Source organism: Acinonyx jubatus, chromosome X, assembly GCF_027475565.1.
Source record: "Acinonyx jubatus isolate Ajub_Pintada_27869175 chromosome X, VMU_Ajub_asm_v1.0, whole genome shotgun sequence".
In the NCBI taxonomy this organism is placed as follows: domain Eukaryota; kingdom Metazoa; phylum Chordata; class Mammalia; order Carnivora; family Felidae; genus Acinonyx; species Acinonyx jubatus.
Window position 1 is genome coordinate 17,442,856 of NC_069389.1, and position 13,417 is coordinate 17,456,272.

At 35.2% G+C, this 13,417-nt stretch overlaps 1 protein-coding gene across 6 annotated transcripts in view; it reads left to right on the forward strand.

Annotated features, from left to right (window-relative positions):
- Positions 1 to 13,417, forward strand: part of CNKSR2 (connector enhancer of kinase suppressor of Ras 2) — a 292,571-nt gene that overhangs the window by 194,081 nt on the left and 85,073 nt on the right. For 4 of the 6 annotated variants that reach the window (XM_027054656.2, XM_027054660.2, XM_027054662.2 and 1 more), the window contains 2 exons: positions 9,540 to 9,629; positions 11,161 to 11,375. In XM_027054656.2, coding sequence (XP_026910457.2) covers positions 9,540 to 9,629; positions 11,161 to 11,375 — 305 coding nt within the window. The remainder of the gene's footprint in view (positions 1 to 9,539; positions 9,630 to 11,160; positions 11,376 to 13,417) is intronic. The other 2 variants (XM_027054659.2, XM_027054661.2) reach the window with 1 other exon arrangement.

A 13,417-nucleotide genomic window follows, 5' to 3' on the forward strand; every position in this document is an offset into this window, starting at 1 on the left:
TGTCAACAGTGATGCTCTTAAGAAACTCTTAGCAAAAAAATAAAATAAAATAAAAAGAAACCCTTAGCTAATTTAAGAATCAACTGTAGACAGATTTAATACAGAAGCAGGTATATAAGACTAGAAAATCAAAGAGCCCTTGTATGACACAGGGCCAATTGCCTTTTTTTTTAATTCAAAAAATCAATGAAATTATTGCCCTGGAAAGATAGACCTACATTTATTCACAATTAGCATATTCTCTGGGCAGAAGTAGTATAATGTTGTGAGTGTCTGGGATGACCTACCCTGCTGTACCATAGAAAACCTAATCATGACATTCCCTGGAGCAGGAGGAGTCCTATTGTCCCTAGCTGAAATCAGAATGCATTTTCCCCTATGGAAAAAAAAAATGTAATAAATGGAAGCAAGGTAAAACTTAAATAGAGTGGTTAGTGTTAGCTTTCACATCACAGTGTGGCTTAAGGATCCATCATTTTCCCAAATACATTCTTTAGATCTCTAGTTCTGAAAGAGGATGTTTGTAAAAGAAAGAGGTTATCTGGTTAAATATAATTGAGAAACTCTGAATATTTTATCTCTTGGCAACTAATAAGTCCACATTAGCATACTAAAGGCTTTGAAGGTCTTCTTGAATTTGGATTAGCTTATTGTTTCCCAAATGTATTTGTACATTGAATCTTTTTTGGTTTGGGTCACAAAATACTCATTAACCTCCCAATGAACTAATGTTTGATAGAGTATATTTTGGAAAATGCTGAAATAGACTTTTATAGCTCCTCTTAAAGACCCATATACTGGGGAACCTGGGTGGCTCAGGCAGTTAGGCGTCTCATGTTATGTTAGGCTCAGGTCATGATCTCCCAGTTTGTGGTTTCAAGCCCGGCATCGGGCTCTGTGCTGACAGCTCAGAGCCTGGAGCCTGCTTCAGGTTCTGTGTCTCCCTCTCTCTCTGCTCCTCCCCCACTTGTGTTCTGTCTCTCTTTCTCTCTTTCTCTCTCTCAAAAATAAACATTAAAAAAAAATTTTTTAAGGGGCGCATAGGTGGCTCAGTTGGTTAAGCGTCTGACTTCGACTCAGGTCACGATCTCACAGTTCATGAGTTCAAGTCCCATATCAGGCTCTGTGCTGACAGCTCAGAGCCTGGAGCCTGCTTCCGATTCTGTGTCTCCCTCTCTCTGTCCCCCTCCCCCGTTCGTGCTCTGTCTCTCTCTGTCTCTCAAAAATAAATAAACATTGAAAAACATTAAAAAAAATTTTTTAAGACCCATACACCAATGATAAAAATCTCTTTGTGTTTTAAGTTCCAAACAGCTGACTTAATAGATAAGCATTTGGAAAAGCCTCTATTCTTCAGTTGAAGCCTACCCCAGCAGACGAATTGTTGAATGTCATCTTCATTTTTATCTTCCAGAAAAGCCATTTTCTAGAGTAAATCTTATTTTTGATAAAAGTCCGAACTCGAGTAATAAATACTAACTGAAAAGATCAGTGCATGGTGTTCTATACTCCAAGCTCCTTGTAGAATTACTGGTATCACTGCAAAATAGATCCTTGAGGGTGGGGGGTGGGGGTAGAAAATGTCAACTGTTACATTGAATCTTCTTAAAAAAGAGATAACTAAAAATTGTACATTGATCAGCTTAATGACTAGAGACATTAGAGCAAATAATTAAGACAATATACAACCACTTATAACTATACATATGGTAACATAGCATTGTTTTATAAGTCTCTAAGCTTATAAATTGACACACCTTTTCACAGCAACGTATTTTCCATCTTTGTTTAAGGCAATGGACAACAAATACAAAGTTACATCCACAGTTTATGTTCTTATCCTCCATTAGCTCTTCACATAGCTTTTAAGAATTTTTTTACAAGACTTACAAACTGGCAGAGAGGACACTTAAACAAAAGCAGTGATCATACATCTCATTAAATTATTTTTGAAGAAAAATGAATCAGATTTTTGTGTAATGCAATGGTCTTGAATTCATCACCAAGGCAATCTCATGTAGTGAAGAGAACACTGATCGGAAGTTAAAAGTATACTCAGTCAGTTAAGCGTCCGACTTCGGCTCAGGTCATGATCTCAGAGCCCCACATCAGGCTCTCTGCGCTGGCAGCTCAGAGCCTCGAGCCTGCTTTGGATTCTGTATCTCCCTCTCTCTCTGCACCTCCCCTGCTCAGATTCTCTCTCTCACTCTCTCTCTCTCTCTCAAAAATAATAAACATTAAAAAAAATTTAAGTATATTCATGGGCTGACTCTAATACAGACTACCAGTGAAATCTAGAGAAATTAACTTCGGTGTGTCTTATGATTTTCATTTTTCCCTTTCTTGCTAGTTTCACTGAGTAATATAATCCCAAAGAGAAATATATTTGAAAGGAATTATAAAGTTATTACAAGATGTCATTCTGGTTTATTTCAAAAGAGAGTCTTCATGTGACAAGTCTTAATCATTGTCTTTTTTACTCTTCATGAAAAAAGTTGACTCTTCCGTATGTTGATAAAGATTTTCAAGATACTGCTTTACTAAGATTTTTTTTAAGTAGAGTGGCTAATATTACACTGTATGTTAACTAACTGGAATTTAAATAGAAACTTGAAACTACAAAAATAAAATAAATGGAATAGTTTTTAATTTGTAGTTGTTTAACTTCAAAATGCATTGTTTTAAACCAAATAATATTTACGTACTCATGTAATCTTTCTTATCCACTACTATATTAATTCTGAGAACAGCACAGAGCAAGAAAAGTTTAGCATAGCTCATTTTTTTTACCCACCAGAGCCTTCAGAGGAGGATGCAGAATTCTTTTGCCACTTAAACTATATTTAAACCATCTGAATCCTTCCTAGTCTTCACATACCCTTCTACTGTAGAAGAATTGATTCTATGCACAGTGGCAAACATTTCAACTTGGAACAACCTATCTTTCCAAACTCCAATGTGTATTCCACATGTGCTTTCTTGGTAGAATGTTTACAAAAGGTGATTTGGTTCAAAATATAATTATCCTTGGAATCAAGTGTTAAAAGCTCCATATAATTTTTGAAACACTTCAAAATTTTCTCCTTCAATAGTTTTTATGTTAATCCCCATTTAAAGCCTAGATCACTTTTAGAAAGCAATAGGAAAATTTACAAATAAGATGTAGCTTATTCTTTGAAATGAGATTTTAATTGTTTTTGTCCTCCATTAATGAAACTGAAAAGGCTTGAAGTTAATAATAATTGGGTTTTATTTGATTTAGATTGTTAGAAGGCTTTAAAGCCAATACTTAAATCATCACATTGCAATGTTTACAATCCAACTTTTTCTCAAGCTCTTTTATCCAAAAATGAAACTTAAAAAATATGGCCCTAAAGATCAAAATGCCTGTTTTTACTTATTTTATTAGATCCAGATATAATGCCTTTATTCTTAAAAAATTACTGACTTTCCATTCAATTCCTTTTATTCCTCTTTAAATGTGTGATTGTCTACCTTAAATTACCTCGGGATGTTTTCATAGAAATGCAGTCAACCATCTGAAAGTAATTTTTCTGTCTGGTATGTAGGGAGTTTGATGTGTGTATGTGGCATGCTTGTAGCTTAACATTCCTTACTACTCTCATTCTCATCAAAATATTGGCTAAAATAGTCAAAACAGATGTGTTTATGTGTGTATGTATGTATATATATTTTTTCTCCTTAGACTCTAGAGAAAACTTTTTTTGTGAGTGTTAAAGGGTTTGTCAGACTTAAGGAGAAATTTCTGTTTAGTCTTTTCTTAAACTCTTTGGTAACTGTTAGAGAGAAGATTGCTTCTAAGGTGCTATTTATCACCCTGAAATTTAATGATTTTAGCATGTTTGAAGAGAGAGTTTAAAAGATAGGGGGATAAATACAATTGAAAAAGGCAGCAATTCAATAGTATTTCAACAGACATCATGGGTAGCCTAAAATGGGAATGTTTCTACATATCCAGAGGCAGGACTTCTCTAGTTCTGACGTGATTACCAAACAGCTCTCTAAGGTTTAATATGTTAAAAATGAAGGAGGTTAGTCAGGTTGACATCCCTGGTTAGAAGGAAGCAAGGGAGGGAGGAGGGGGAAAGGAAGGAAAAATGACGGAGGGGAATGGAAAGTTGACAAAGAGGGAGGAGAAGGGAACTATGAAAATAAAAATTGATGATATAGCTCCCACCCTTTTTGGTCCAGTGTGTGCGGAATGTCCCATTTCCCTTTTAACAAGTTATCAGTCAGTAAATATTGAACAGTTACTATGTTTAAGGCACTGTGCTATGGGCTGGAGATACCACAGTAAACAACAGAGAAATTTTCCTTGTGAAATTTACATTCTAGAAGAGGGGTAGAATTCAAGCAACTGATTTAATAAATACTTATTGGACTATAAATGGCATGCTATGAAGAAAAACTACAACAGAAAATGAGAACAAATACAAAGGAGCCCAACCAAGAGTAAAGTCAAGGAAAGTATCCCTGAAGAAATAACATTTTTGCTTAGCTCTGAAGGGTGTGGGTGTGAATTTTTAGCAAGAGGAAAGGAACACCAGAGGACAGAGTCCTGGATGCCATATGAAGATAATTTTACAAAGAAGGGAGTAGTCCTCTGTGTTAAAGCTAAGATAGATCAGAAAAGTCAAGGGACCTAAGAATTGTCTACTGGATTTTGCAACAAGAAGGTGCTAGTGACCTTGACAAAATAGCAGTTTTGGTATAGTTTGGGGGGCAAGAGCCTAATCAGAGTAGGTTCAAGAAAGAGAGAGGAGGAAATTCCACATAAAAGTGAGATCCTACACTATTTGTCTTTCTGTGTCTGGCTTATTTCACTTAGCATAATGTCCTTTGGATTCATTCATGTTATCACAGATTGAAGATTTCCATCTTTTTTATGGCTGAATGATACCCTGTTGAATACATATACCACATTTTCTGTATCCATTCATCCATTAATGGACACTTAGATTGTTTCCATATCTTAGCTATTATGAATAATGCTACAATGAATATGGGAGTTGATATATTTCTTCAAGATACTAATTTCATTTCCTTTGAATATATTCCCAGAAGTAGGGTTGCTGGATCACAAGATAGTTCTGTGTTTTTTTGAGGAACCTCAATACTGTTTTCCATTTTAAAGTTGAAATTTGAGAGTAGTCCTCATGTGTTCTCACCACACATATACTACACATATAAATGGTAACCATGCGAGGTGAAGGATGTGTTACCTAGATTTTGGTCATCATTTCATATCATATATGTATATTATATAATCATGTTGCACACCTTAAAAATCATTTTGTATGTATGGCCTTAATATATAACATTTTTATTTGTCAATCATACCTCAATAAAGCTACGGAAGAAAGAAGGAGAGGAATTAAAGACTGAAAATATAAACAAGGCTTTTAGGAGTTTTTTCTGTAAAGGGGAACAGAGAAATGAGGTGGTAGAGTGGTAGTTTGTGGGTGAAGAGAGGTGGCATTTTGGTTTTTCAAAATTGGAGAATTACAGCATGTTTCTTTGCTAATTGGAATCATTGGGTAGAAAGGGAAAAATTGATGCTGCAGGAGAAAGAAACGAACATTGTTCAAGAGATACCTTTGAGTAAATAAGAGAGACTAGGATCCAGTGAACAGCTCAGTAATTTGGAGTATCCATAACGTCTAGTATCCTTCCATTCAAGCATTCAAAAAAAAAAAAAAACTTTACTCAATACCTGCTCTGGGTCAAAGTATTTGCCAGGAGCACTTATAACAAAGATACCTAAGACCTAGTTTCTGCAAAAAAAGTAGAAAAACCTCTAACAGACAGATATATATAATACAGTGTAATAATATATAATAATACAAATATACCAAAAGCACTAGGAAGGAGCCCAGGACAGTGGGCAATTAGCTCTGCCAAAGGGAATTGTGGCATTTGCAACTGCACTAAATATGCTTTATTATCTAAGGAAGAAGTTAGTTTATTTTCAAGCAAGTCTGTACAGTAGTATTAAAACATAGCAATTCCATTTTAAAACAAGTACTTTAGATCATTATAAAGTACTTCATCCTTGTCAGTGTTCTTAAAATTATATTTAGTGTTCTATTTGTGTTTAATTACAGCTAAATATAGTTCATAATAAAAAAGACTGCTTACCTTTAATTTCAGAATAAAATTCAAACAAAATCTAAAAATAATGATTTTTCAACTCTACTACATTTATTAGAATACAGATACACAGTGCACAATTCTCACCTGTCTGTAAATCCAAGTTAAAAAGGTCCAGATGTGCAATAGATATGAAAGCCAAGTAACAAAGTAGTTTAACTGTGTGACACTAGCACAGAGATATCACAAGGCTTATGATAGGGTATCAAATGTACTCTACAATTAATAAATGCTTTGTGCTTAGAGGAGTAAAAAAATTATGAGGTAGTGGTCAGCAAAATTCTTAAATGGGCTCTTTTTTTTTTACTATGTTCTTGGCTATAATTATTAATTTTCATCATTAATTAGTAAATGTAAGTGTCATTACCTAAAGAGATGTCTTAAAATTTTTCAGATTATTTTTAGAGATATTATTAATTTATGTACAGTTACATAAAGAATGAGTCAAATGTGTTTAATAAGCCTTTACAAACCATACAAACCTACAAGTATTTTTACTTTTATTTGATTTAAAAATACTTTTAGGTTTGTATGTATTAAAATACATATATTAATAATAGTGTACATTTGATTTAAATCTAACAATGATGTTTATAGTACCCTTTTATTTTTAGCCAGTAGTACTACAGCAACAAGCCATAAAGTTGTTTTTCCATTTGAACTTTGCTGTCTTGTGAAATTAAAATACTGCTATACATGCAGTAGCAAACATTTCTAAGCTGCACTCAAAGATCTCTGTATTTGGAATTAGAAATAATTTAAGCTATTGTTTCTTTTTCAACTTGCCAAGGACTGCTATTTATGTAAGAATGTTACCTCATTCTCTTATTAAGTCTGTTTCAATACTGCAGCGCAATAAAAAAAATTATAAAAGGAGCAATAGCTATAAGAATATGATTTCTTAATTATTAACTAATACTTCTAAAAATGGTTATTTTTACTTGCATTGCTAAATTCATAGCTTTATAATCAGTAAAAGCAAAAGCCTGATGTCTTACAAAAGTACATTTTAATTAAGATTTTGATGTTTTTTATTTAATTCAATATCTTTTTCTCAATTTTATGTTAGCAATATATGGTATACTTCTATTTAAAAATCACCAAAAAGTGTTTAGTCTTCTGCAAAATTTCTCCTGTGGTTAATAATAGAACCAGACATATCAAAGGTTTAATTACATACCTCAATGACTTAGCTTATTGAGAATCTCAAAAGATGACCCAAAATACAACAAATACAATTATGTATTTCATATTCTGTGTGTGAAGTATGTTTCTTCTTGTTTTTGTACATATATATTTGACTTTAAACAACCAATCAATTCTTTGAAAAGCATCAAACTACTTTCAAATAAGATATAGAGCACATAAAACAACTGCTTATTTATTGCATTATTCACATTCTGAAAGATTTTCTTAGTGACATGTAGAAACAGTGTTAAACTTGTTAATTGCTTCAGTTTCAGTGCACATGATGAAATTGAGTTTATTTTAAAAACCAAATTCTGAAGAAATAAGTTGTAGTTTTGAAAACACAGAATTCAGAACATTGAAAATCTGGATAACTGAATATGCCAAGCAGTTGAATAGACATGACAAAGGAGACCTTTCCTAAAACCTTTACACCACGCTGGAAGGACAGAATATATCGACCTGCATCAGCTCTCCCTAAGCTTTCCCTTTGTAAAGAGATCTACTCCATGAGAATTTTGGAATCTTAGATGACTGTCTATAAATTCATTTGCATACTTTGAAAAGAAGCCATTAAATAAACACTACATTTTTTTGGCTCATTTATAATTTTATCATATCTAGTTCATTTTCAGATTTTCCAGGAGCTTAGCAAAATATACTACGTAAACTCTATCATTCATTGTACATAATGTAAATCCATAAGGTTAAATTTTCTGTAGGAACAGAATTAGAAGTCTCCTAATGGAATTTTTTTAAATACATAGACTGATCATAGTAATTGATCATGAAATTTAGCTGGGCAAGGAGGGAAATGAAGAGGATATACAGTGACCCAGAGGTGTCGCAAGGTGAGAAGATCAGTAGACTAAGGGGGAGGATATTTGGACTTGGAGTGCTGTAGGGATGCACTAGAAATACAGAAGGTGGTAGTGAAAAGTGGGATACTTGAAGGGATTACAGTCTTGGGAGAGGACAGGATTAAGCATATGACTACGGGAAAGGGAGAAGGAGAGAACCTCGAGAAACTCAGTGACCAGAGTATTGGAGGGTGAATATTGAAGTCCCCAAGAATCATGGCACAATTTTCAACCCTGGCAGTACATACTTCCCAACTGTGTGTCCTTGGACCAGTTACATAACTTGTCTCAATTTCTTCATCTGGTAAAATGAGGGTAAGGATAATATATTTCTCATAAGTATGAGGATTAAACAATTTAATACTTATAAAAGCACCTTAGTATTGATATATGAGTTAGTACTGTTGTCATGATCATCAAAATCATTGTTATGATCCAGTCCTGTGTGTGTCTTTGCTTTTCATTTAAAGTGTATTTAGCAATTATTTTATGCCAGGCATTGTGCTCGGTATCCTTTTTAAAGTTTTGTATGATTTTCTTTGGCCCTTTTGTGCTTCAGGAATTTCAAGTTGGTCAAAAATAATACACTGAAGCCTCACCAAAAAGTTATCCTTGAAGTCTGTGCCATGAGTTCTGCTTGCTTAAAGTAAAATGGTGTTTAGTAAGAATATAGACCTAGAGGGGAAGCAGAATAGACCAAAGCAGTGATTACTTGGATCTGGAAACTAGACTTGTTCACAATAGCAAAAGAGATGCTTGAGGAGAGAGCCAGCTATAGGCCATAAAAGGGAATCTAACCATATTGCTGAAGCATGGTGGTATATCCAGAATGTATTGTGACAGGAGTTGGGGGGCAGACAAGATGGGAAGTTAGCATTGTAGTGTTTCAACATGAAACAGTATATTAATGTCCTTGCAGGCAGGTTAAACGCAAGGGGCTAGTATCTTGGAGATTGGCTATCAAGATGTAGGCACTTGGGCATTGGAGAACAAGACAGAAGATGAAGTAAAATCCCTAAAATAATGTACTCTTTGTAAAGGACCGTACACTTAAAGTCAAGGGCTCCTAAGAAAGTAAACCTAGGCTATTCTTAATTATTTATAAAAGAATGCCTTAAGATTCCATTATCATCTGGCCAATTACTACAGGCAGTTTCACCTTCTGGCTCAAAACACACATTTTTCATCTACACAAATGCCAACCATAACGTTGCATATGGGTGAGTGTGTTTTGCAGACTGTAGCTAAAAATCAGTGTTAAGTTTGAGCGGACATGGGGAAGAAAAACAATGTGATGTGAATTTTGTTCTCTGTGTTTAGGCAAGCTACGACCTATATCTATGCCAGTGGAATATAATTGGGTGGGGGACTATGAAGATCCAAATAAGATGAAGAGAGATAGTAGAAGAGGTAAGTGTTCTAGAATTTCAGTGTAGGCTGGGTTGTTGGAACAAAAAGCAAATTTAAATGTTCTTTAAATAGGATGTTATGGCTTCAGTGGAAAACTTCATTCTGTCATTGACTTTATGATACACCCAAACCAACTCAGACCAGCATTTAACTATCTTGATATGGTATTAAATAGATATCTTCTCTGAATGTCTCTTAAGGGATTCAGGGTAGATAAGAACACTGTTAAAAAAATAAATATCTGATTGTTATTTGAAAGTTACTATTTGGAAAAAAAGGTCAGAAGTGTGAAACTGCATAAAAGAGTTAAGTTCAGTGAATAGGAAGAGATTGTAATCAGTCCCCATTGGTCCGCAATGCAAACTCATTACTTTTGTATTAGTAAAATCTTAAAATGAGCATTGACATACATGAGTAAAGCTAATGGAAACTGGGCCAGTGACTCTAATGAAAACCATATAGAAATGGAAAAAAAATGCTTTGCTTTTTTTTCTCTTCTGTTTGCTGTTCAGGGTTATCTTCTTACTTGGGGGTGGGCTACACTTGAAGTATCTACCAAAAGTAAGTTTTTATGTTCACTTGTCCTGCCATTGAGGTGAGCCGTAAAGAGAGCCGCTGAAAGTCTCTCTACTAAGTGGGATTTGACCAACTGTGGATATGGTAGGCTACTTCTGCTTTCAGAAATAGAGAGCCATAAAGTTGTAAATAAAAAATAAAACAAAGCAAAAAAGTATTCATAGAACCTCAGCTCACTAAGCTTCCTTCATAAATATTGAACCCATTTGCCTGTTATTTCTAGCCACTGTACAGAATTTGCCATACAGGGATAACCAAGCACGAATATTTGCTTTATTAGTCTATTCAACACTGGTTTTATGGAGTGAGCGTTTCAGAAAATGTTAGTGAATACAGGAACATTGACAGATTCCTTTACATCTATGTATTCATTCCATTTTCCAAACTTTAGTTTCTAACTTCATTTGTTTTATAGAATTAATCAAGAAAAAATAAAAAGAGAAACGCTTATCATACGCCATTTCTGAGTCACTGTTTTGGGAGTTCATATGATAGTGCTATCTTGGGGGAAAAATGCCTTATGAAGTTCTAAGTGCTGGCTGTCAGTGTAAGCATAGATTTTATGAACTGAGTTTCCTGATTCAGAGTGTGGGCCTTAAGTTGTCCAAAAATGCTACCTAGTCAGTTAGAAGTCAGTGTTTGTCATCAATTTTAGCAGAATCCCACTGGGGGAACTTGTTAAAAATTGTATGAGCCACACACCCAGAACTACTGATTCAAGCTTCAGTGATTCTCATGTAGGTGGTCCAGAGATAAAATCTGGAGAAATAATCTATAGGCTATTTCTGATTGCCCTATGATCCCAAATAAGGTTCTCTATATTTTCACTACGTAGGTATTTTATAAATAATCCAGTTACATTTCTGAAATGACATCTAATAGCACAATTAGGAGAGAATGGTAAATTTGGAATATTTGCATATTTATATTGGTGTATTTATCTGTTTTTATATAGAAAACTCTCTACTCCGATATATGAGCAATGAAAAAATTGCTCAAGAAGAATACATGTTTCAGAGAAACAGCAAGAAGGACACAGGGAAGAAGTCTAAAAAGAAGAGTGATAAGAGTAATAGCCCAACTCACTATTCACTGCTACCTAGTTTGCAAATGGATGCACTGAGACAGGACATCATGGGCACGCCTGTGCCAGAGACCACACTATACCACGTAAGTAAAATTTCAAAGACTCTGTGCTACAGCTTTTATTGGGAGCCTGGCAAATGACTCTTTGGGGGTAAATTCCAGATATTGTATCTTTATCCCTTTGCCAGATTTCCACAAAATATCCTAAGTTTAGAAAATTTTTAAAAAACCTTGATGGCTTGATTTGTTCTTTAGTTCATCTGTTCAGTGAGTTCATATGTTGTACCAGGTTCAATTTTTTTAATGAAATCATAGGCTCAAAGTGACAGAGAATGATAATTAATTAGTTGATTAATCACCTAAAATAATAAATAGTAAATGGATGGCTATCAAGTTCAAATTAAAGATAGGATTTTTAATATATTCATGATTTCATTTAAAAATGAGCATCACGGGGTGCCTGGGTGGCTCAGGCGGTTAAAGCATCGACTTCAGCTCAGGTCATGATCTTGCATTTCATGGGTTCGTGCCCCACATCGGCTCTGTGCTGACAGCTCAGAGCCTGGAGCCTGCTTCCGATTCTGTGTCTCCCTCTCTCTCTCTGCCCCTCCCCTGCTTGTGCTCTGTCTCTCTCTGTCCCTCAAAAATAAATAAATGTTTAAAAAAATTTTTTTTAATGAGCATCTCTTGGGGCACCTGGGTGGCTCAGTCAGTTGAGTCCGACTTCAGCTCAGGTTGTGATCTCATGGTTCGTGGGTTTGAGCCCCGTGTCAGGCTCTGTGCTGACAGCTCATACATAGGCTGGAGCCTGCTTGGGATCCTGTGTCTCCCTCTCTCTCTCACCCTCCCCTGCTCATGCTCTCTCTGTCTCTGTCTGTCTGTCTCTCTCTCTGTCTCTCTCTCTCTCTCTGTCTCTCTCTCTCAAAAATAAACATTTAAAAATTTCAAAAACTAAAAAAATAAAAATGAGCATCTCTTACCTATTAGTCTTGGAGCATGGTGCTCAAGGCAAAACTGAGAACACATAGATAGCACATTATTATATGGAGAGAAAGAAACACCAAGAGTTCCGATGTAAATTGATTGTTGTAATGGGTGGGTACAAGAAGTGTAGGAGGGTTAGGGGAGGGGGGCAGCCTTAGCTTTCTGGGAAAGTGAGAAAAGATTTAGAATGGGGAGTGTTTGTGTGAAGAGTGAAAGATAAGTAGCAGTAGTATGGGGAGAAGTATATGGAGGTGCACCACATTCTCTTGTGTGAAATATGGTATGTTCCAGGGACTTCATGATGCTCAGAATTACCAGTTCGCTAAAAACAGAGGGAAAGCACATGAGGAGGGGGCAGTAGATGGGCCTAGAGAAGTAGGCAGGGCTTAGATCAGGAATTTCAAGATAAAGTACTTAGGCTCTTTCTTGCAGTGAAAAAAAAATTATTGAAGAATTTTGAACTGGGGACTGAAATGATGAGAGTGGCTTATTGTATCCCTCTGTTGCATAGCACTAATGAAGAGGTAGGAGGCCAAAGTCAAAGCCATTATACCCAGGCTAGGTGGATGATGAGAAAGTAGGACAGTAGCACTGTGGAGACTGAGAATCTTGTTAGCCAGAACATTCAGTTAACAAAATCAACCCATTGTATGCCATTTTCATTAAAAGGGAATTTGTTGTGCCAATGTAACTGTAGCTTCTTACTAGGAGCCCTTAAAAAACATGGATGACAAGTTTTTAAGTAATTTCAACAACTCTTCTTGGTGATCAGAATATTAAAAATTTTTAATCTGTCACATGGTAGAAGGTATACCATGTAGGTATATAAAGTGTGAAAGATTTAATCATTTATACTTGAATTACTTTTCTCAGCAAATCTTTTAAATCATCTTCTTATTCTATAGCTCTCTCATAAAACTGGAGTGTAGAAAAATATCTTCATTTATTTGGGTTGAAGTAGGAGAGCAGTTAGCACTCCTAGGTATTCATTCTGTACCCTCTCCAAGCGTCTTCCCCTGTAAGAGAATAATGCCTGTCTCAAAACCTGCTCCCCTAAGTGACTGACAAATCGAATGATTATATTTGCCACAAACATTCGTAGTCAGTCTGAATCTTAGCTGCATGAAGGGGACCACTTTCGC